Genomic DNA, 24,384 nt, shown 5'->3' with positions numbered 1-24,384 from the left:
ACTGCAGATTCTTGTTTGGAGTGCTCACTTCCATACACGCACTCTTTCTTCAGCTTTACCTCCATGACCCAGCATTCTTCTTCTGAGTTACATGCAGTGAATGAAGAAAAGCATTTTTCTATCTCACTCCGCTTGTTTCCGTATCCTTGCACTTTATAAATGCTCACAGAGAATTATTTCTTTGTTAGAAAAACTAGGTTAAGACAATACTGTCTTTATCGTTGCACTAATTCAACTATTGGTCCTATGTACAATTACCAAAAAAGTAAAATGAACATAAAATAATGAGTGTGTCTTATGCAATCATTTTAAATTATCTTCTGGAAATACCAAAATCTCTCCATTCTGAAGAGAAAACCTTCAAAGAAAACCCCTTCTAAAGTGACGAATTAAAATAATCAGAAGGAATCCCTATCAATACATCAGCACAGCTCTGTGGGGTGACCTTACCCCCGGCACATTGAGCTGCTTGCTTAAAAAGGACAACAATAATCACACTGAGGTACTCCATAAAAATCTGTTTCATTAAATGACTTCATATAACAAGTTTATGTGATATTAAGAAAAATAAATGGCCTCCCAAAAACCCTATATATGGGACTGCATAGAAGAGAGCAGGAACTCTGTAGTTCAGAATCCATTACGCTGTTCATATGTTTCTGGTCCCATCCCTCATTAACAGCCACAATTATATTACCTCCTTGCAATTTGCTCACTCTTTGTTTAATATAGCACATGTTGCAAAATACTGTGCTGTGCAATAAACAGCTTCCCTGAGGAATTAATAGCTGCATTTAGGAACGACAGCAACCACTCAGCAATTTTCTGTTTACAGTTACTTCTATCCAGGAACAAGATGCAATTCTCAAACACAACAAAAATCCTCATCCCTACTCAGACTCGAGGAAGTTTATCAGCCATTAAAAATCACAGAATGAGGTTTTGTACAAAAGGAGTGTCCATCAGGACTAATTTTAACTACTGTCATGAGATACAGTGTCAAAATCATCAGTTAGCACAGCGTAATTTCATTTTGTCAGCATTCTCCACAAATAAAGCCTTAAAGTAGGCTACTGTAGTAGTAAACCCTGACCTTCATCCCTCAGGAGTACCATCCAGCAAGGTAAATGGAGGGGAGGAAGAAAGAGACATCAGTCAAATCAAATTAAAATTCAGTTAAATACCAACATTACAGAGCTACTTTACACGACATCACAAGACATCAGTGTATTTGTGGACAGGAACACAACCCCAGCCCAATATACAGAGCCATCCCACCTGCTTTTATTTACCAGGGAATTTCTGACATTTTCTTCATGGGCATCCTCTCTACACTTAAAAGAAAACTTTGTACTTCACAAACTTAAGAGTGCCTTAAAAAAAAACCAAGACAAAAACAAAAAACCCATCCCAAAACCCACCAAACCCAAAAAATTTTACAAAGGCTCTAATAAGCACTGGGGCCACTGGAATGCTAGCAAATACCTATGTCCAAGTATTTGGGCAGCCAGGGAGAAGCAGAAAGATAGGGAAGAGAAAAATAAGTCAAATTCAGCATCTTCAGGCAGACTAGCAGCAATATCATGAGACCAGAAATCATGGATCCTGAAACACAACTCTTTTGCTCTATTTTCTTTCATGTGTATGAAAACACATGTAAAATTAAACACACACTTTAACTACCTGGGGAAGCTTCCAGTGGTATCATTTGCTCCTCAGCCCAGGCTAGCTTGGGCTTGGCCCTCTTACTGTAGATTCCTTCTTTATGCTTGATAGCTGGAGGATTATCATCCCTTAAACCAAGCACATTTGCCGGAAACCTTGGAGGAAGAGCATCGTTTGACCCTGCAGAGAAAGAGAGCAGTAACTATGAGTAAAAAGAGGAAGCAGAAAAAATAGATACAGAAATTTCATAACAAAGACAATGTCTGAAAGAAAGCCTATTATCCAAGCATTAGTACCAGTATATTCACCAACCAACAATCATGATCCCTAGTGAGCAGTTCTAGCAACTAATACAGCAGTATTGCACCACATTGTTTTCCATGATCTTTGGTGACAAGGTGCTTCCCTGAGAGGTAGATAAATTTTACCTATTCTACTAATAAGCAGAGAAGAAAACAAGAAAATGAGCATTAGACAAGTCTGCTAGGAAGCCAGACACAGGACTTAGAATGTCCAGACTCCCTCCTGCTCACATTAAAATTCCAGACATTTTCACTGACTGATGTAAATATCTATTTTCTGAGCTCAGAATAGCAATGGAGGAAAACTAAGGAAGGCTAGAGTGGGCCTGTATAACCTCTAAACAAGAATTCAAGACAAAGCAGCCCTCTATCATATCGCTGATGTTAGAAACCTAAAATGGCCCCTAACTGATTTATCATCCTTGTCAACACCACCTGGTTACATTCAGTGGACTTACTCAACTCAATTTCCTTCAGCTACTACTCGTGAGCTAAGAATCCTAGCTGCAGCAGGGAGTTTAAAAAAAACAAAATTTAGTTTTTAATTCTGCTGTACATTTTCTAGAACCTTGCACTGCCTCATATGCATATTGAATTTTTATATCTGGCATCACAGTTTCTGCAAAACAACAGACTCGCATCACATTTGCTTCTCTGATTTTGACCATATTACAACAGACAGACTGGAAAAAGGTAATGATCAGAGGCACGCATAAACAATTACAAGCACAATTTGTGGCTATGATGACTAACCTATGCACTTACTGTCACTGTTGTATCAACCTACTTCCCTGGGGCACATCTGTCAGGAACTGGACATCTCCGCAATGTTAGTTTTGTCTAGAAATAACTTTGGATGTCCAAAAGCTCTGACTGAAAATAACCTGCAAATAAGACCTACAAAGTTTAAGTGATGTGTACTTTACGTATAGGAGAGAACTGAAAAATAACAGCAGGCAAAGCAAAAGAAGTTGATGAATCACAGAGCATTCCTTCCCCTGGTAAATGAGAAGTGTTTTTTACTGGGAGATGGGAGGATGTGGGGAAGAGGTGAATATATATTTTTAAATCACAGTTATGAATTACATTGTTTATAGAAAGGCTTTCTACACTGGAATCCCCTAACATGGAGGAAAGAAATTCAGTACTGAGAAAGCTATTATCTGAAATGCGTGTTGTATTACACAGATATTTCAGAACGCACACACACACCAAATTAATAAAAAAAGGGGGAGAATGTACATAAATAAGGCAACTAAAAAGAAGGAGAATTGGCAGAGATATGAAAGAGTCCAAACTCAATAGTAATTCCCAGAGGAAAGTGAAGAATTACCAAGCTGTAAAACATTGAGCCTTGTTTCTTTTCACTGCCAGAATGGAGTACTAACATCCTTTTCATCAAAGAAATTGAAACCATAGCCTTCAGTCAGGACTTATACATCTGCGTTACAAAGTGGTGTGAACATGAACAAAGACATTTTCCTATTACAATCAAGGCACTTACTCTGAACTGGTAGGACAGAAGAGTTCCGAGCTCAACTGAGACAATTCTGCATATGAAATAGATATATTTTGATCCATGAACTACAACCATCATTTTGCATTTGGAAGACCTAAGATAAATAAGTACCTGAGTGAGAGCTCTCAACACTGGTTTCTGACCCAACTGGAGAAATTTTGGATCCTGCCTTTAGATAAGGAACATAATACATCCCAGTACTTCCAGAAGGTTTATACGGCAGCAATAAGGGCTGATCTGTGGGGATGGAAGGCAAAGCAATTCACAGAAGTCAGGCTTTAATCCTTTAATGCAACTGAAGATAAAAGCAACAAATCAGGACCCAAGGAGACTGCTGAAGATGTTCACGGTGGTAAATCTGGAGATAGGGTATTTCTTAGGAAAATAAATCGCAATTATTAATTATTTAATTAATTTTATTTAATATCCACCCAATGGTTAGAAGGTTGACTGTCGCTTAGCTAGAAAAAATGGCTTACTTACCTATTCAATATTAAGTTTGTGATTAGGGTGACAAACACTGACTTAAAAAAATAACTCCACATAGCTCCCAGTTGATCCATGTTTAATGAAATAATTTTAAACGAGCATGGGTATCTGTCTCTCAAGTCAATAAAAACAGTATGCTGTCATAACAGAATTCCAGCAGATGGCTGGACCAGAACATTAGCTGACTTCTAATAGCAAAGAGAAGAGGTGATCAGATAGCTGAAACATTTTTTGCACTCTGATATAATGAAAGAATCTGCTCTCTCAACTCATACTATTTTAAACACCTTGAGAATAGAGATACAAAGCCTGGAGCCCAGGAAAAATCATGAAAACTACAGAAGTTTACACACATCAGTAGTATAAAACACTACTGTGGGAAACCACTGCACAACATTCACATTCCTCTGTCAACAGATTTAAAAGCCCTCCACATTTCCTATTTTATTCTATTGAAAATAGTGATGTGCGTATTCTCCTCTTATTTTTTGTACTACCTTGGACTAGAGAGTAAATCAGTAATCAGATATATCTCTTGATAAACTCTAAGCATTGAACTAAATCAAATTATCTAGAAACAAATGCCAGAAAATTTTCTTGAACCAGACTTTACACAACAAATTCAGTTCCAGATAAATCTGAACTGAATCACAACTGTATTGATACATCTCCCTACCCACAAGACTGCAAAGCCCAAGTTTAAGGGTTGGGTTTTTTCCCCATATGAGCAATTTTAAATATCGAAATTATCTCAAGAATGTTACTTCCACCAAAAAGCTGGGTTTGTTTTGGGGTTTTAACACCTATAAATACCTTGGACTTGAATAGATTAAAGTCTATATATACATATAAGACACTAATTTGCTCACCACCCTGCCTTGGGAAAGAGGAAATCTTGTTAAGAGATGAAGTTGTATTGTTGGGAAGTTCATGTGCTTTCTGGAGAGAAGATTGGTGGACAGCATTTTCACTGTCTTGTGAATTAACATAAATTTCTGCTGAAAAGGTTGTTTTTTCAGGACTTTCTGTTGTTATCTGAGTGGTAGCATCAGAAGTACTTTTCCCAGTTTTTGCAGGAACTACAGAGTTGAAGATATTCTTCAGACTACACCCCCCTGAACCCAGAACAGTGACTTGTGGTCTCTCACTGCTTTGCAGAGGCAGCTCTTGCCCTGCTGTGCTTGTAACCGAGGAAAGCACTAGGCAGGGATTTGCTGAAGACACTGGCATTGGGAAAGATGAAGATCTTTGATATTCTGTAATAAGGCCAGCAGCTGACAATTTAGAAACAGCTTCTATTAAAGTTTCTGGAGTTTTTAAAGACACTGGTTGAGTATTAACTTCAGGTTTATCCCATGATCTCATCTCATTTTCAGTATTCAAGCCACCACGCAGCTCTGAGTTACTACACTTTGAGGAAAGAGTTATGTGGACACAAGACAGTACTTTCTTAGTTGGTGATGAAGGAGATACAAACGTGGTGGATAAAATCTCATCTGTAGATGAACGGTGAGACGTACCAATTTGCTCTCTCGCAACCTCTTTCTGAATGAGAAGTACTTCATCAGAAGGACTTTTCTTCTCTTCTGGCAACAACTTCATATGGCCCTTCAGCAAATCCGTTTGCACAGCTGGACCTGAACCTTCTAAGCTCTCATATGATTGGATGTGGCCTGGGGGACTGCTTTTCTCCTGCTGGTAAGAGCTTATAGAATGGAGTTCATTAAAGCTATTTGTTTCTTGACTGAATCTTATATCGCAGTCAAGCCCCACGAGTCTGGCACTATGCCTGCCCAACTCAGTCACATCTTGAGGCAGAACATCAGATTTTTTTGCGCTAAGGGTCTGTCTTCTATCAGCATGGATGCTTACAGAATCCTGATCTGACAAACAGTCTGTTTCTTGATAAGCTCCAACTCTGTTACTGTCAGCGCAGACATGATGAAACCTGTCTTTCTCAGCAGTAAAAGCAATCTCATTAGATACCGAGCCAGCAAGCACTGGACTTGGAGGACAGGTCTTAGATCTCTCCCAGTGTCGTTTGTCGTGGCTCTGCTCCTCAGTGCCAGCAGAGTCAACCTCCAAAGGCATTATCCCATCAAGATCATCTCTAGTAAGACTGCTGCTGACTGCCACAGAAGTCAATGGTGACTGCAAACGTTTTCGGGATGAAAAGGTGATAGAAGTAATTTGCTTAGCCATATCTTCAGAACACTTTTCCATAGACAGCTTCTTCTGAGCTGGTAAATGGACTTCTGTTTGTATATCAGAAGCAGCTGCAGACCTCATTGCATCCCATTCCTTCTGCAATGGGGGATGAAGTTCAACAACGGCATCAGAATGACTAGTTGCAACTGTTTGATGTTGGTTGCAGATAGGTGTTTGAACAGTACTCAAAGATTTAAACTGCGTATCCTTCAGCAGGCAACAATCGGAAGGATCAGCTCTATGTAATGGCACAGCTTGTCGTAAGCTTGACTCTAAAAACTCCTTAGTCTTGACTGCTTGCGCTTGTCTATCAGTTTGAAATCTTTTGTCACTTGAAGCTTTGAAATGCTCTATGTCCTGTTCCTGATTATGGCTATATTCAGAAGCAGCTTCCAAACTGCATCCCCATGAATCCTGAAAAATACAGAAGAATTCACATAGGTCATGTGGATAACTTCCTGCCCTTGCCGAAATCTGGATTGCAGATTTCAAAGACTAGTGCTGTCAATAATCAAGAGTCTATCATCATGAATGAGCACATGCTTTCTCTGGAACTCATCTGTTAATGGAACTAATTAAAAATTTGTCTTGTTTTAAGTGCCAGCAAATTAGCTAACATGGTTTTGATCCTATAACAAACAGCAGCAGTGACATCTATAATAGAACCCTTTAGTTTTGTGAACTATAAAGTTGTAACTCTGTTAAATAGGCTAAGTTGTAAATACCTCTTCAACATCACTCCACTCACTGGAAAACAAGAATAAAACTTCCTTCCTTTCTATCAGTTGGCTTCATACACAGCTGGACTTTTGTCATAAATCCATTCCATAACATACTAGGAGTAACGACTACCTTTTGAATGAATATTCACTATCTAAATTCACTAAGTTCAAAGGGATTTAGCGAGATACACATCGCTAAATCTTTTTGATTGCAATGATAATTTTATTAGTTAAAAAGATAGCCAATTAACCACACAAAAATCACAGAAACACTTAGGTTGGAAGAGACCTCTGGAAGTCTCTAGTCTGACCTCTCGCTCAAAGTAGGGCTCACTTCAACATTGGAAAAGGTTGCTCCAGGGCCTTGTCCCATCAAGTTTCGAAAATCTCCAAGAATGGAGATCTTGTATACACCTTAACTACTTGTGATCTGTAAGTTACTGATGAAAGGCTCCATGCTTCATAGCTCCATGGAAAAACAAAAGAACGCAGAAACCCACATTTACTTCCAGTTATAAGTACTCAAACCTCAATCAAGTATGCCATGTTAAGTTCTGGTGACCTCCAAGAAATCAGGTAGCAGACACACACTAAAACTCTTCTGGTTTGGACCAGCGTCCAAACAAACTCCATGCTATCAAAGCACCACATGACATGACATTTTAGGGTTACAGGGATACTTCAGCATCTGGCGTTTTGCTATCATAACTATCACTATATGAAACAGAACTTGATATAAAAGGTTTTCCCTTGCACTTGAGTTGTTTGACTGGAGCGTTTATGAAGCAGAACTAAAATGAAAGGAACTCAGTTACATGGGAACAAGTGGGAAGAAAAGAAAGCTGTTCTTTACAAAGCATGAGAAAATGTTTAATTAGAAAAGCTTTCATTTTCTGTAATTGATATTCCTCTTTTCCCCTAAAACAAGTATGCCAATTTCCCTCTCAGACAAGAGCTGTAATAAATCTTTTTATTTTTACGGTCACCACCCACTGCTGACAATAATTAAAAAATGACTGAAAATAATCAGAGCTTTGTTTTGCTCTTTAAGGTAAATGTTAACTTGTAAAAACTTTCCAGTTCTCAGGTGCAGATCATTTTCATTCTCCCATCAAAACAGATATGTTTGCCAGAAATACTATTTTTTTTTTTGGAAAGCTGGTGACAATGCTGCGAAAAGGAGAAGGTATTCCTAGCAACAGACAAGACACTAACCCCACCAAAACCAAGGAAGTTCATTGTCCGTTGTCTTTGCTCATAAAATCTTTTTAAAAATAAGTTACACTTACACCTTTGACCGGCAAATTGTCCCACATCTGTATCACCCCCCAGTATCAGAGCCACTATATTTAGGACTCTGCTATTTGACTACACGTATTCAAGCATCTCTGGCATGTATTTTACACAACAGTATAAAACGCTGTGTCTTAAATTACCTGCCTGAAACTAATAATTTGCTTTAGTACTAACTTCTGTCCTGGTTTCATTGTCTGATTTTACTAACCCTTCCCATTCTCAGCATGCTCTCCAGTCCTCATTGCTTCATCTTCTCCTGTCCCTCAAGCCCCATTCCACCATCAAAAAGAAGTCCCAACAGCAACAAATCAACAGCAGTTTATCGTACCAGGTAAATAAAATTAAAGCAACATATGCTATAGCCCCTCAGCAGAATCAAACAAAAAAAAAAATCTACACCCTACTCTCTGAACATACTCATCAGATGGTGTTGCTTTTCAGCTGCCTATTAATGAGGCGAATTACTGACACTGCAATTAACTGGAAAATTCCCAGGGTTACAGCCCCTGCTCTCTAAGAAACCTACATCTTCTTCTGGCATCTCAAAACGTAACCTGATTTCTCGACACACCTTTTGCAGACAAAGCACTAAATATACTATACAGAGATAAAAGGTATGAAGGGTTCAGCAAATGGCTCTAGTTACTTGCCAAATAAAGTAGAAATAAATGGGTCTAAACACTTGATGAAGTTTGGATATTCTTTAAACTCATTCCAAACAGCAGACACTAAAAAGGCACATTCATTGTCTGCAGAGATTTACTGAGATCAAGAAGACAGACAAACAAAATGTGATCCTCTCTCTCCGACTGGCTCACCACCCTCATTTCCCTACTTTCTGCAACTCCCCGTGCATGGGGAGGGATCAGGAGGTAGGGATGGATAGAATCTTTGCTTCCAAGACTTTTCTCATCATAGCAGAAGCTCCCAAATGCTGACAGCTGATCTTTGCAGCAACTTACCTGACCGGTGTAAGGAGAAGGTCGTTTGGAAGAAAAGAAATGCAAATACGTCTAGATTAAAGATCACACTACAAACAAGTGAATAAAACATCACACCCCCAGATGCATGCAGAAAGCCTGTTACTCTAAGAGCACAAAGAGAAAGCGTTGCAAGTACAACTGGGAAAACCTTAAGTTACCACTCACGGTAATTTATTACTGTCAGCGTTGATCAAAAAACTGCAACAGATTTTGCCCTGAAGCAAATTAAGGCAACTACTCACCTGATCTGTTAACACTGCACCTCCAATGAGGGGCAATAACAAAACAACTGAAACACTAACCTTTGGAAGTAGCTGTATTGCTTCTAGGGAAATGAACATTCATCTACACACTGAGATTCCCCTCACTTAGAGACGCACTAACTAAAACAGGTATCATACAGTTAGCCCCATTCCTAACACAGAAGACCACGCCACACGTCACACAACATGCCAGAAAGCAGCTCCCTCTTACATTATTTCACCCCGATTCTTTTCGACGGGTCAGTTTAGCGTCAGAGGCAGTATCATGGTTAGTGAAGACTGGAGATGGACAAAACAAAAGACAAATAATTTCATCAGCATCCAAACCTTACATCAAAATCATTAGAGCTCATATTAGTGTATGTGAAACTATGGGCCACCAGCCCTCTTTAGAGAGAATTTCTTAAGTGTGGACATCATTTTACTAATGTATCAGTATCTGCACTTCCTTAATTTAAGTGTTATTAAAAATTACAATACTTTCATTGAGGTGCAGAGAGCAAATCCAAGACAAATGTACTGCCATGAGATGGGCCAGATAAGCTTATTTAAAAAAAAAAAAAAACCACACCAAAAACTAGACTATATTTTTTTTTCCTACTGATTGGAACAACTGTGGAAACAGCAGAGTATATTTCATTAATAAAGTACAACAAAGGTCCCTGGCCGATTACATCCTCAGCAGCTAGTTGGAATTCAGAAATAAAAATCAGTCAAAAACATTTTCGGTGTAAGTATACACAAAGTATAAACAAATATTCCACAACAGATTTTCCAGATTTTTCCTTTCTACATCCCAGATGTCATTAGCAGTAAACTATTTCAGCAAGGTCTGGATTATTATTCCAAAGCAGTACTTTTCTGTGGCCTTATCTATTCTAAGCAAATAAACTAGTTTATTTGGCTTCCTGTATTTCCTATAGCCGAGAGGGTCAACAGGGGACTGTAGAAGAATGCAAGGACACAAAGCAGTCCTGTGCCAAGGTAGAGGCGCTCCCGAGACAATCTCCTCCCTAAACCACATACCAGTTCAATGGCCTGAAGTAATATAGAGCAACTCCTACTACTGAAAGCAAGCACAGAAGTTGCTATAAACTCATCTTCCCAAGCCTTTCACATGTTTTATTGTGCTTGTTATGTGTCATCTTTCCAAAAAAGATCTGTATGGCATATGATCCACAAGAGATTGCAGTGCAAATTTATAGCTACAACTCAGTGAACTTCCTGAAAAAGTGAGAAAGTACAAGGAGTGGAAAAATACAGCATATAGTGGAAGAATACAGGGTACAAAGGGAGAACACTCTTAGGTAAATCAGGAGATAGCTATTTGGCACCCATAAAAATACAGGTGAGGTAATAAGGTCCTCAATTTCGAAGGAAAATTCTTAGGTTTAATATGCTGAAACTTTACTTAAATCTAACAGCAACTTAAAAACCCTCAATCTCAACTACAGGACCAAAACAAATGTACAAACGGCACAAGAAGGTTAAATTTGAAAGACCATGCTCCTGGAACAGAAGACCACCTACAAGTCTTTATTTTTTTCCCGTTATTCTTGAAATTCTTCTTATCTGGAAAGACCCTAATGATTTCAGTGGAAGAAGAGTAACAGGGCTGATTTCTGGAGCCTAGGATTGACTTTTCATATGTTTTTCCTAAAAATCTCAACAAATGTCATGTTGTTCATGACTCTTTGTGACGGAAGAGCATCACCCATCCTAGGGTTAAACTCCTCAAGCCTATCAAAAGAGTAAGTACTCTACTGCCAACTTACCTGCTCAGGCAAAAACCCGATCTCTACAGCCACATCAGCAAGGCCACAGATGCAGGAATTATTCGTCAAACAGTAACCTATCTATAGGAATGTCTTGGCAACTCTGCCTCCCTTCATCCCAAACAAGTTTATAGGAGAGTGCCGTAAGTTTATCATAAGGTTCACAAGACCCATTGCTGGACAATCTGAAATGTAATTTTTCTTATGCAGATTTATAAAACATTTGCAGTTAATAAATCCGCAGCCTTTGTCTCCTTTTCCTCCTAAAGAAGCCCAATGCACTGTACTTTCTCTTTCCGTGAATGGCCAATTAAGACCTTCAGGAAGAGTCAGTATCAAATGGAGTCAGTATGAAATTTAGAAAATACCCTCTGTGTCAAAAGTTCCATGTTTGCCATCTATTCCTAAGCATTTCTGCCAAGTCTTAGTGTTTATAAAACCTAACAGCACGAGTAGGCTATTTCTCTCCTTGTGTAATGGAAGAGTTATAAAATCACCAGCAAGTGCCACGAATTGAGGGTACAGAAAATGGATTCACTATGCAAGGTTTGTCAATTTTATAGAAGAGAAAACAAAGAAAATAAAATTGAGTTACACTCATGAGCACTGCTTGCTATTAGAGATACCTCTTCAAAATTAAACTTTCATATTCAATATTCCCTTTTTTGGGCCACTATTCAGCTGAGCACTTGAGTACATGTTTGGAGCCAATTTATGTGCATATGTCCCAATCACCTCCTTAAACACTCTGCTCAGCTAGAACTTGAGAAATCATTATGATGCTTCTTTTTTGGAGCGTCTGTTAACACATCACCAGTGACAAACAGCTATCAAACAGATACTCGACTATCTGAAAAGATGGAACAATCTTTAGAAGTAAAAGATCACTGAGAAGAACTCTCCCAAGCTGTCCTGCTCCTTCGTTGCATTTTCTTTTCTTTTTATAGACAAGCTTCACATGCTTTCTGCAGGAAACAATAAAATATCACAGTGGCACATTATATTTCTTGAGTTATCACCTATAAAAACGAAAGGCAGAGTCTAAAGTTTCTAAAAAGAACACTTATCAGAAGCACTAAACAAAGATGACGGTCTGACGAAAGAATTGTTTGCCTGAGCGCTAGGAACAGTTTGTCTTTCTCAGTCTTTAACGTTTAGAAGGAAAACATCTTCTCACAATCTTTGTTCTGTTCTTTTTAAGTCCGCTCATTGCCAGCTTTGCTCTATAAATTCAACAGGTATTTTACAGAACAGTTTCCATTAAATTTATATGAGATTATTTTGTCAGCAATAAAACTGGCTGCATTTTTTTCAGTTAAGTAGTTTTCAACAATCTGTATTTTTCAGTGACATATTGTTTTTCTTGGAGGGAAAAAACACATTTATCTTAAGTATAACAAAAAACCCAGCCACCTTCATTCTGCAAATTCAAAACTATTTTTTATCTCGAATTAAAGCCACTGTAAAGCAAAAATTTTTTCAAGATCAAAGCAGAAAGTGCTGTGGTTGACCTAAAGCAATTTCTTGGAGTCATGGTTTGCAAAACTGGTTAATTTTTTCTTACTCTAAATTGGGATAAAACAATTCATAGCTGACACTGAATCGCATAAAGGTAAAATCCTTCGTTCCAATCTGCAACAAGTTAATGTTAGGGACAAAGCTGTGATCTACAAAAATCTAAATGTTGGAAAAAAAATAGCTTAGGGGCCTCTAGTTTTTAATGAGTAGATTGAAGCAAAAATGTATTCATGTGGGGTTTTTTTTTCTCTTTTAAGAATTGTCTGAATTTCTAAAAATAAATAAAATTGTTAAAATATACATTTTTTTCCTCAGGCTCCCCAGTCAAACATTACATCAATATGCGAATAACTGAGAAGCTTAGTCTGATGGTTTTTGGAAGCTGATGTCTAAATTACCAACACTGTTCATGCCCAATAAACCATAAACACAAACACAGACTACTCTTAAAACACTATTTTTCATTCTTGCTGATGCAAGGCTTTTAATTAAAACAAACAAACAAAACCTTACTGCTTTTCCTGGAAGGCATGTAGTCTACAAAGAGAAAAGGAAAAAAAAAAAGAAAAAAAAAGGAAGATATATTACTAAAGCTAAGGGCATTTATCCGAAACGCCAAATTTAGGACAAATTATGACTGTATTTTCAAATGCAAATTTTCTACACTCTCCTCAGAAACTGCTCCAACCTTTAACTCTGCCTAATCTCTTCCACCAATTCTGGGTTCGCTATCCTGCACACGTGAATACATCGTCCATCCACCACTCATATTATACAAACATCTCCACATTTTCCCAGTCTTATTTTGCTCAAAATACTCCCTATGAATAGTGCCTTATCTTGCACACACGGACAGCCCCTAGAAACCATGACATAATTAGACTGGACATCAGGTGAATGCTGAAAATGGATATTTAAAATCCAACTTAATGTAATATACTCCTGCTTAAACAAATTCCAATTCGGATATACTGTATGTTAATACATGAACTAGTGATGTTCCAAAGCAGATATGCAAAACATGACAGCAATTCAACATCAAGTTTTCACAGAAAAATAGAGCTGTAAGAGACTGAAAGCTCATCTAGTCTATATCCCTGCCCCAAACCAGCATTAACTACACTTGGATTATTCTTTACTGATATATACCCAAGGTCTTCTTAAAAACAGACTATGATTAACACTCCATAATCTTCCTCTCATCATCCTTACCATTAAGGAGTTTCTTTTCTAATAAGACTCTTCCTCACACTTGAAGCCCATTACCTTTGATACAGTCAACATAAAGGAGGAACAATTTACTCCCTTCTTCCCTGAAGCATTCTTTCAAAAATAAATATCACACTCCTTTGTAAACATTTCAGAACACATGGGAAGTAACACAACAAATACTGCTGTCACCTAGACAATATTGCATTGTACAGTAAACTCCTTCCACAGAAGGAAGAGTTTACAAGGCACAATCAGCACATGCATATTTTGTGAAAAGCAGAACTCATTAAGCCAATTAAGAACGATGAGCTGTGTGCGCTTTCTCACCACAGTAACACCAGTTCTCCCATGACATCATCACTGACCACATCTCTGTCCTTCATACCTTCCTTCAGAACATCTTTAGTTGTGTGCCACCCCCCCAACACCCCAAACCACCCCCCCTCGCCCAAGTTATCTAAATACTGTCTGGGGAAAAACAAAAAAAACACAAAAAACCCACAACAGCACGTGCAATGGCTGGTCCTAAAATATATGTAGGAACTGACTAAGCCGAAACAAGCATCTCCACTGAACGGAGCTCTCATTAGTTTGCATCCCCCTCTCCCTCTCTAGCCGCCAATCTTCAAAAATATTGCAGGAATATAATTCATCATTTTAAGATCACAAACAAGACAGTAACATTTATCCGCCACTTCAAAAATTTTCTCCAGAGCTTCTGGATTGTCTGTTTTGTACCTTGGCTAGTGCAGATTTCTTGGCACTCAGAAGCAGCTCTGCCTTTATTTCCTCTATTCTTCGTTGGCCCTCTTCATTCAAGTCTGACACAGACTCCTGAGATCGACTGGCCAGTTTTAGCTTCACCCATGCTACATAAAGAACATAAAACAGAAAGCAGTTCCCTTTCCATTTTCTCACATCACATATGATAACAGTTTTATAACTTAAAATCAAAACTTTGCTATGCATTTCCAGCTACCATGACCGAGTGAACAAAGACCACTATCAAATACCAGAGCTCATGGAGTGACCAGGCATACAATTTAAGACGGGTCTTTTGAACATTCCTTTGGAAAGATGGATCCAAGGCCTATTGCCTGGTTCTGTCATCTTTACAGTCTCAGACTCAAGTCGACACTGTTTCACACAATCCTCTCCCAAATTCTTAATCTAGCACGTGCCTAGCAGCTACATGGACAAAATACTTTCTCGTGTCAATGTTAGGCAAAAGAAGGTATTCAAACCGGAAAAGTCCAATTCTGTTCCATTCTATCATACTACATAGGATGACTAAAAAACATTGATCATTTAAGCCCTATCCCATTAAAGCTTATTATTAATAATATAATATAAACACCTTTAAAACCAGGGAAACGGGCTCAGATGACCTCAGAAGTCCTCTTACATCCATACCCCTTTATTTCGAAGTAATTTCAAAGCAATCCCTTAAACATATACCTAAATAAAGATTTGCCATTCTAACATAAAACTTGATAAAAACACGACTGAGACATTTATTACCTCGTGCTTTCCCCTCCTCTTCATCTGCACTCTTCAGAATTTGTGTTGCATGTATCACAGGCGATCCGTTTCTCAGAAGGGTTTTGACACGGGCAGCTAGCGAATCTCCACTGCTACTGTCATCGCTCTCTCGCATGCCTGCTGCCTTGCTTCTGGCTGCACTAGGTTTGGACAACGCGCTCTGGAAGCCTCCTGCGACATCGGTGACACTGCCTAGAGGCTCTGAGGAAGAAGGATCCCCCAGAAGGTTTTTGACACGGGCAGCTAGTGAATCTCCACTGCTACTGTCATCGCTCTCTCGCATGCCTCCTGCCTTGCTTCTGGCTGCACTAGGTTTAGACAACGTGCTCTGGAAGCCTCCTGTGACATCGGTGACACTGCCTAGAGGCTCTGAGGAAGAAGGGTTCCCCAGAAGATTTTTGACACGGGCAGCTAGCGAATCTCCACTGCTACTGTCATCGCTTTCTCGCATGCCTCCTGCCTTGCTTCTGGCTACACTGGCTTTAGACCACATGCTCTGGAAGCCTCCTGCGACATTGGTGACACTGCCTAGAGGCTCTGAGGAAGAAGGGTTCCCCAACTCTGAAGTTCTTCTAGTGCTGACTTCACTACTTCTCTTGCTTTGTGCAAGACCCACAAAACCAGGTTGATTTCTATCTGTAGTTACACTACTACAGCCTTCTGGCTCAGACCTTCCTACAGATTTTCCTGTCCTAAACTCTTTGGTCATTTCCTTCATCATCTCTTCACTGTTGTGCAAATTGACATGAAAAGAATTTTCCCATCTTAAATTGCATGTGTTATAATTCAGAGGCTTTATTACCGACCCCTCTTCTTGCATACTTCTTCGGGTCGTAGTATCATCCCATGACAGTATCTTCTGAAACTGAGGGACACTGTCTTTCACTAACCTGGAACCTTCGGGGCCATCCTCCTTTCTAATCAGCACTGGGGAAGACTCACCAGTTTCTCCTGAAGAGGCAGTGGGAAACATAGGATCATACCACCTGCCAGCTACATCCTTTGCCTCTGCCAAAAACTTATGTGTTTCTTCCAATGCACCAGATCCAATCAAAGAATCACTTTCTTGACCCTTATTTCTCTTACTACCTACACTTGAAGTTTGTGATCCTCTGTCAGCTCCCATTTCATTTTTAACTCCAGCCAAAGCGCTGGCAGTCCATTTCTGCGGGCTGCTATTCACATCTTTTGACTCATTTTTAGCTAGCAGATCCTGAACACTTTTTGCAAGAAGCATGGGACCTTCTCTGTCAGAATGGCAGTCAGGTGAAACAGTCTGCAGCTGCTGGTTTGGTTCAGCTAGTTTGGAGACAGCTGAACACTCTGCCTCCCGTTGTGTGGAAAGCGGAGCAGTTCTCTCCAGTTGGTGGCATGACACACTGCACTGATTCACTGGTTTGTCTCCAAAAGATCTTGAGAAGCGGGGAGAGAGTTCACAGGGTGACAGAATATCAGAGCCAACTTCTGAATTCGTTGGTATAGACATACTGAGAGTGGAAGTGCCGGAGTTAAAACTTGTTTGCGCAATTGCAACCGCTGACAGCAATTCACCTACAAAGAAACAGAAGATTCATCAAGTTTAGGGCTCCAGAAAATAGCTGCATCAGTGAAGACTACTTTTTCTTGTACTAGAGGGCTTGTAAAGGGAGGGAAGAATGCAAATATTGGAAAATATTTAGGAAACTGTTTTTAGAATGAGACTTAACTAAGACTTCCATGAGAATTGTCTACCGAAAGAAATCTTAGACCATTTTGGATAAATATAGAATATCAAAGAAACTACAGAACTTGACTTAAATAACTTGCTTTTAAATAAATGCTTAAACTACATTTTAAATAGATGTTCTTAGATAAATGACACAGTGGTGCTTAAATGTCCAAATGAACACTTGGATTATAAAAGTATCCCTGCAAGAAACAGGAGGGCTGTGGGGCAGTATTTCCAGAAATATCCTTTTGGAAAAAGGCAAAGGACACACTATGGATAAGCTTGTTTCCCACTACTGGTTAGAAAGGTCCAAAAGCAGACAAGATGCACTTTTAGCATTTGGATATATAACACTTAATTGCTTTAAAAAAAAAAAAGCCAAACTTAAGTGCAAATGCTGTTCTTAAATCCATGCTGGCAGGTACACACAACAGTGAAGAGCCAGGCCCCACGTACGCCTGCCAACAGCTATTTCATTTGTTTCAAATGCAATTTTGTTTCATGGCCCAACCGCTGATATTTTCAAGTACATTAAGTAGTCCAGAGCCCAGCTGAATAGTATCTCTATTGAGGACAACTCTGCCCCCGTACCGATTGCCAAGTTGTTTCAGTTGCCAAGTCTCCCACAATGCTTAAAGACGGAAAAAATAATAAAAGAAAATAAGCAAGCCCAGCAGGCATAAGAAGAGATGCATTTAATCACTTCTGGTTAGAAAGACAGGTCAGTGCAGGATTCTTGACGTCACAGATACTCAACGGGTTAGACAGGTACTTCTTGTGAAAAGCCTTCAGATCTGCTCTTCCCCACTGGGTACAAGATGCAAATGCCAAAACAGAATATGCTAAGGAAAATACACATTTGAAGTAGTTGCAATGCACATTTTCACATTTTAATGACATGTTGCATGGGCATGCCACTGAGAAACATCTTAACCCTAACTGAGCACACACTGTTCTTCATATAGAAATGACTCAACACTTGTTAAGGTCATACCGATTTTTTTTTATGTTGAGATGGATGGATTTATGAACTGATCTGATCAGTTATAAAATGCATATGACTTTTTGTCACACTGAACACACCAAGAAGTCTCAGAAAGAAAGAGAAACCAAGACTAATTTCTCTCACAGGAAGAAAAAGTCTGGTAACATTTCTTTAATATTCGGATACAAAACATTTTCTTCTTAAAAACTCTTGGAAAAAGAGAAATAAAGAAAAAAAAAGATAAAATGCCACTGCACTGGCTAGAAGATGCCACATAGCCATGACTCCTTAGGGAAAAGGCATATTTTCAAAGGTTTTCATGCTTACTTTTCCAATGCCAAACATCTCACATTTGAGATGGGAGAAGATCAACTCATATGAATGAAACAGAGCACCACATGAGAAGAAACACACTTGACACTACCAGGCCAAGAGCAATCTCACAGGTGAGTCTGAAGTTCTGTGTTCTCTAAGGCTTGCACAACACAAGATCTTCCTTCCCCATACCTTGCGGCCGCGGAACGGTCCTCGTCAGCGTGTCAGTGGAGTCCTTCAGGGTTCTAAGCTCTGAAGGGGAAAATTCAACTTCCCTGATTGGTCCTCGGGGTACAAACGGTGTGAGTATAGTTCCAGGTGACTGATCAATGCCAAGGTTGCGAAGATATATCTGGCAAAAGAAGAAATAAGTAACACATATGGCACTCTTACAGAATGTCAATGGATTCTGAAGTTGCATGTTTGCTGTTAAATGCAAACAACTTGTTTTAAAACATCTTAAGCCTCAGTCCTGTTCAACTCACACTAACAGTTCACCCAAAACGCTAAAGCAGTCACATGTGAGACAACATCTCCAGCTTATTCTATTCTTTGGACCATGAGTGACAAGCCTTTTTTCTAGCTAGTATGACTAGGCCTACATAATGGGCACCTCACAAGCCACGTGCAGCCCAGAAGAACAACTGACACATGCTGCAATCTATTCCTCATTAATTTATGTTTGGCAGCAATTCAGAAATAAGTTGCAAGAACTGTTCTGGTGGTGATAGCTTGTGCTTGCGCTCACCAACAGTTTTTTCCTGGTGCTTTCCTGACTTTTCCTTCACCATATGCCAAAGATGGCAACTGGCAGTAGCCTGCTACCACCGAACTAGTGTCCAGCCCTTTCCACAGGACCCAGAAACAATGGAAAAGGTCAGCAGAGAAGAGGCCACATATCTTGTTCTTGTGACAACAGCCAACTGCTTATAGTCATTTTACTCAAATGCACGCTCTGTACACTGCATGAGCAAGAAGTCTGATACTTCAGAGGAGATTGGTAAGCTTCAGCCTCACCTGTTTAAAATGACATTTGCCAGCTGGAAGAACACAAAGGTTTGGTTTAAAAACCTTTTTCTTCCCAAATGATTGCTGCACAGAAAACATTATCATTGAAATTAAAGCTAGGCAGCAGGAAAGTTCCTCACTCTTAAGGACAAGTTCAATACAGGCTAGTTTTCAAGGCAAATGGTGGGGAACCCTTTTGTCAAAGCTGGTTAAAAAACATCACAAAACAGCTTTTGTGACGTTGCTGTAGGGAATAAACTTGTGCTGGCCAAGGGGTAGAATCACTTTCTGCTGTTGATAGTTTTATGAAGAAACACAGGTAGTCTAATATATAATTGCCCATCTACTCAGTGGCCTAGCGTGCAATGAACAGATTTCGGCAGTACCTCAAAAACTCCCTGGCTATGAAACTATTTCTGGATACAACTACTGTACTAGTTTAAGTCTATAAAACATAGGATACTCAAGTGTACAAATTCTATGTACAACCAAGACTTAGTTTTACTAGCGCAGCTAAAGTAATAACCCCTTCTTAGTAAAGATGTCATAAAATGCATCTTTCTCTTTTCCATAAGTACAGAACAAATACATACAAGCACTATTTGTATTTGTATACCACACACATACATATATAAATTGCTATCCAAGTATAACTTCATTAACATTAAACAAAGCAGTTAGTTTACAGAAGCCAAACAAAAATCATACTCAAAACCTAAAACTCTGCGATATACTAGAGAAAAACGTAATGAGGATGAGACCGACTCTCTCTGTGCAACCCCCGGATATTGTCAGTTCAGACACACACAGCATCATTCCCTGTATTAGTGTATTTTGAAAGCTGGAGGAGTCTCATGGAGGTAAGAGCCTACCAAAGACTGTCTAGGATCTCCTGAGAAAGTAATTTCTTCCCTTTTAAGAGAGCACCTAAGTTTACATACAGATATTATATATAGGGGAAAACAAACAAACAAACAAACAAAATTTGCCTTGACTTAATCACCTGTAGGGGCAAGTTAATTTCAACTCATCTATACTATGTCCTAAACTAGCAAACAAAATGAAATAAACCACCTTATACATCTTGGCCAACTCCATTTCCTAGATTTCATTTTTCCTTTTTTCCTAGATTAAACCTACATATTAATAGCCATATATGTGACCTAATCTCCTTTACCTTGTCATAGATTTATGAGAACAGAATTCCTCAGAACTAGGGCTGGAGAACATGCCTAATTATAGTCATAAAAAAAAGGAGGTAACAGACAACCTTTACATCTCATGAATTTCATTTAAAATATCCTCCCTACAATATTTATATTTGTTTCAACACGAATTTGCAGAGACAACTCAGAGAAGAGTGCTTCTAAAACACAGTTCCAAAGACCTAATGATTATAGGAGTCATCTTGTGAGAGGAACAGCCACTTACTCAGAAGATAATTACATGTTTATCATTAACATAAATCTGCATTTAATTTTCTCTAACACTCAACAGCTATTAGTATAGTTAACATGGCTGCCACAATCTGCCCTCCACTCTCACCAACCATCCTAGAACAGGAAAGCGAGGAAATAAATCTGTATTAGCCAAAGAAGATATAAAGGAGGAAAGATATGCAGAGGCTTTGAACATCCTTTATGAGCAATATACAAAGAATCAAGAATTTATGCCTTAGATACTGGAACAAAGTGAACAAGCAAAAAAGAGTATTTATAGAAAAAAAAGCAATTTGATTTGCCAAGGAGTTCTGTGTTGGTTTTGCTATTATTGCAGATCCGTGGGTGTGTGAAGTTCATCTCTCCCTTCTGCAGCCTAGCATTTCCTTAGTCAGCAGTTGAGTCTTAACCTCATGTTTGGATAATTATAACCTGATCTTCTGAAAGAATCTGGAAGATCAGAAATGGCTTATCAATGCTCTGCTAAAAGAGCTATAATCAATTTATTTACAAGTCTTTTATCAAACAGATTTCACTTTTTATCACTAACACTATATCCTGTTCTTATGTCCTTTATGTTCCACCACCATCAGCCACCAATCTTTACATTTCTCTTGCATTCTGTTACCATGATACTGTCATCTATACCTGGAAAAAACAACAAAAAAAAATCTTTCCCATATCCAACCCTTTCTTTGCCCAAGTTAAATATTACCTAAAAGTTATTTCTTCCACCTCTGTGTTTAAGATGAGCTGAAATAATATCATGGATGAAATTCACCAGTAGCACAGACCAGTGTAAAACCATTTCATTTAGTCTGTAGTGATGTAGACCCTACCAGAGTCTCCTAAAAGAACAGTGGAAAAAAAAATGAGATAACTCTGAAACCAGAGTTTAAAATTAGAATCAGTTATAAAGGGTCCTTCAAGATTTTTTTAGGCTTACATAAAATGCATATTTGCTATTTTCTAGAAGAATAACTATCACATGACAGGTTCCCAACATGACTGGATATCGGAAACTAACTATAAGCATGCTAGTGTCTTGTGCCTGTGATACCTTCTGCACTTCTGTCCTACTCACTATGACAGCCAAGTGTTCTCATCAGTACTCTGATCTCTTCATAATCAAAAGGTCAAGAGTAGTTACAAACTTTTGTTAGAAACTAACTTACTGGGATCCTTTCTTCAATATTAAGCTCTTCTTTCACTGGAGTTTCCAAAGAAGTTGCTCCAACGGGGATGAAGTTATCATCTTTTGCACTGGTGAAGAAGTGCCTGGAAACCACTGAAGAGCACCCTGCAGAGCCCAAACTCCCCTGGCTACTTTCCCCAGAACTAACAAGAGGATTCAAACTATCTGGGGAAATATCACCGCAATTGTCCACACTGACACGGCCAGTAGGAATATCTAGGTTGTGAGACTGCATATGATTTTCAAGAGCATCACAATTCTTCTGGTCATCAGTTGTAGAGTTTCCATCCTCTCTAAGGAGCTGAGCAACCCCTTCACCAGAAACAAAAACATTTGGGCCTGAACTTTGTCCTGTATTATTACTCTCTGCATCGTCACCACTAGATCCAGAAACAATCTCAGCTGTAAACTTTTGTATCATGGAGCTTCCTAAGCTATTTTCAGACAGTCCTAAAACCTTACTTTTTTCATCTAGAGGCTGCACTGCCTCTGTTGAGTTTGCTGGCAGAATAACTTCAACCAAGGACGTGTTCCTACTGGAAACATTTACTGCGTTGTCAGACTGAGATCTAGTAAGAGGGTGGGCAAGCAGTAAGTTTTTATTATGAAAACGCAAACTTCCCAGGGAACTCGTCTCTCTAGAGGAAGCAGCAACGTAATCTTTGGGGTCTCTACCATTTTTTTGTATTGACAAAATATTGTTTGAAGAACTGGCAATTGCACTGTAGGCTTTTCTTCTAGGAGAAACTCCACCTGGGTCACATGAAGTCACTGCATCAGATACCTCCTCTGGCTGGCTCACGTTCCAAGCCCCTACCTTTTCCATGAAACTAAGTGATGGGAGAGACTGAATTCTTCCAGTGTGGGGATATTTCAATTGTAAGGACTCAAAACGTTCATTGTTTTTTTTCTGAGCACATTGGAGTGAATGTTGCTTCTGAACAGATACAGGTGTACTGGTAGAGGAGTTCCCTGAAGTTTCTTCATTTAAGCATGAAGGAGAGGCCTGAATATCTGATTTGATCACAAGGACACCAAATTCTTCTGCCTTAACATTTTTCTTTAGAAGTATCCCCGGAGTAGACTGATAGCTTGGATGAGCAAAGTGTACAGAGAATGAGCCATCACCCACAAGATTAAAGGAAGGGGAAATGCCTGTAACTTTATGTCCCCTTTCTATGGAAAAATCTGAAATAGTTAATTCACTCCTCCTTACTCCAGGTTCTATTTCCACTGGGGCATCCTCACTGCATGAAGAAGGAGCTTCCATGTCAGTCACAACTAGTTGTTTAGGTGCACAATCACTGGTGCTTGTCACAGTAGGGATAAACTCCTCTTTCTCAAATCTCACTGCAGAACATAATTGCTTCTGCTGATGATCTAGGAAAGCTCCCTGGAGTTCCTCAGCAACAGCCATGAACTTCAAGCTTTCAGAGCCATTTAAATGAACTCCACATTCCTTTGACATTCCTTCACCTGTTTCAGAAGTCTTTGCAGAAAACACATCCTGTGCATCTGAATTTTTATAGTTGTCTTTCCTCAAATCATCAGATAAATTATTAGACAAATCAGGAACCTTTTTTTCTTTTTCCAGCTTCTCCAGCTGCCTCATGCACCCTTCTGACTCACTCTCAGCCATTTTTACCTTTTCCTTTTGCATCTCTCTCTCTCTTTTTTCTGAATTCTTAGTCAGTGCTGTTTTACAAGAGGAGTTTTCTGAAGATGAGAACTCATCATGCCTCAGCAATCGTTTTTCTTTCTCTGAAAGCTCAAAAACAGTAGCTGGTACGTTGCTGTCGCGGGAGGAACGTTCGTCTTTTACAGACGTACTGCAGGTCTGCTTTGCAAGAGCAGCTTCCATTTGGTTCAGTCTATTTGCCTTGGTTAGCATCACCTTTGCAGTGGAGTTTGCTAAATTGTCACTTGTTGGGGGAATCAATGCCTTCTCATTAGTATCATTTTTACAGTCTTCGTTTGCCTCCTTGTTCACAAGTAGTTGTCCAGAAAAAGAGGTTTGCTGAGACAAACAACCACTACAACTGGCATCACAAGGTTCCACACGGCTGAACGGAAGAGGATGCTGGGACAAAGTAAAGCAGTCACTGGGTGCCTCAGAGGGATATTCTGCATCTGTCAGTGACACAGCTTCATGGATGTGCGAAGGCTTTGAATGCTCCTGAGACACACCAGAAACATCAGGGACTCCCCTATAAGAGGCAAGAAAAGTAAGTGAATTTCTG

At 39.2% G+C, this 24,384-nt stretch overlaps 1 protein-coding gene across 11 annotated transcripts in view; it reads right to left on the bottom strand.

Annotated features, from left to right (window-relative positions):
- The window catches only part of ALMS1 (ALMS1 centrosome and basal body associated protein), a 73,879-nt gene that overhangs the window by 22,223 nt on the left and 27,272 nt on the right, over positions 1–24,384 (bottom strand). For 9 of the 11 annotated variants that reach the window (XM_075148369.1, XM_075148360.1, XM_075148361.1 and 6 more), the window contains 7 exons: positions 22,125–24,351; positions 18,695–18,854; positions 15,474–17,045; positions 14,691–14,821; positions 4,845–6,597; positions 3,598–3,723; positions 1,684–1,845 (listed from right to left, as the gene is read on the bottom strand). In XM_075148369.1, coding sequence (XP_075004470.1) covers positions 1,684–1,845; positions 3,598–3,723; positions 4,845–6,597; positions 14,691–14,821; positions 15,474–17,045; positions 18,695–18,854; positions 22,125–24,351 — 6,131 coding nt within the window. The remainder of the gene's footprint in view (positions 1–1,683; positions 1,846–3,597; positions 3,724–4,844; positions 6,598–14,690; positions 14,822–15,473; positions 17,046–18,694; positions 18,855–22,124; positions 24,352–24,384) is intronic. The other 2 variants (XM_075148371.1, XM_075148363.1) reach the window with 2 other exon arrangements.

Source organism: Calonectris borealis, chromosome 4, assembly GCF_964195595.1.
Source record: "Calonectris borealis chromosome 4, bCalBor7.hap1.2, whole genome shotgun sequence".
Taxonomy (NCBI): domain Eukaryota; kingdom Metazoa; phylum Chordata; class Aves; order Procellariiformes; family Procellariidae; genus Calonectris; species Calonectris borealis.
Note: the sequence above shows the minus strand (reverse complement) of the source record. Positions and strands in the feature narration are given on the sequence as shown.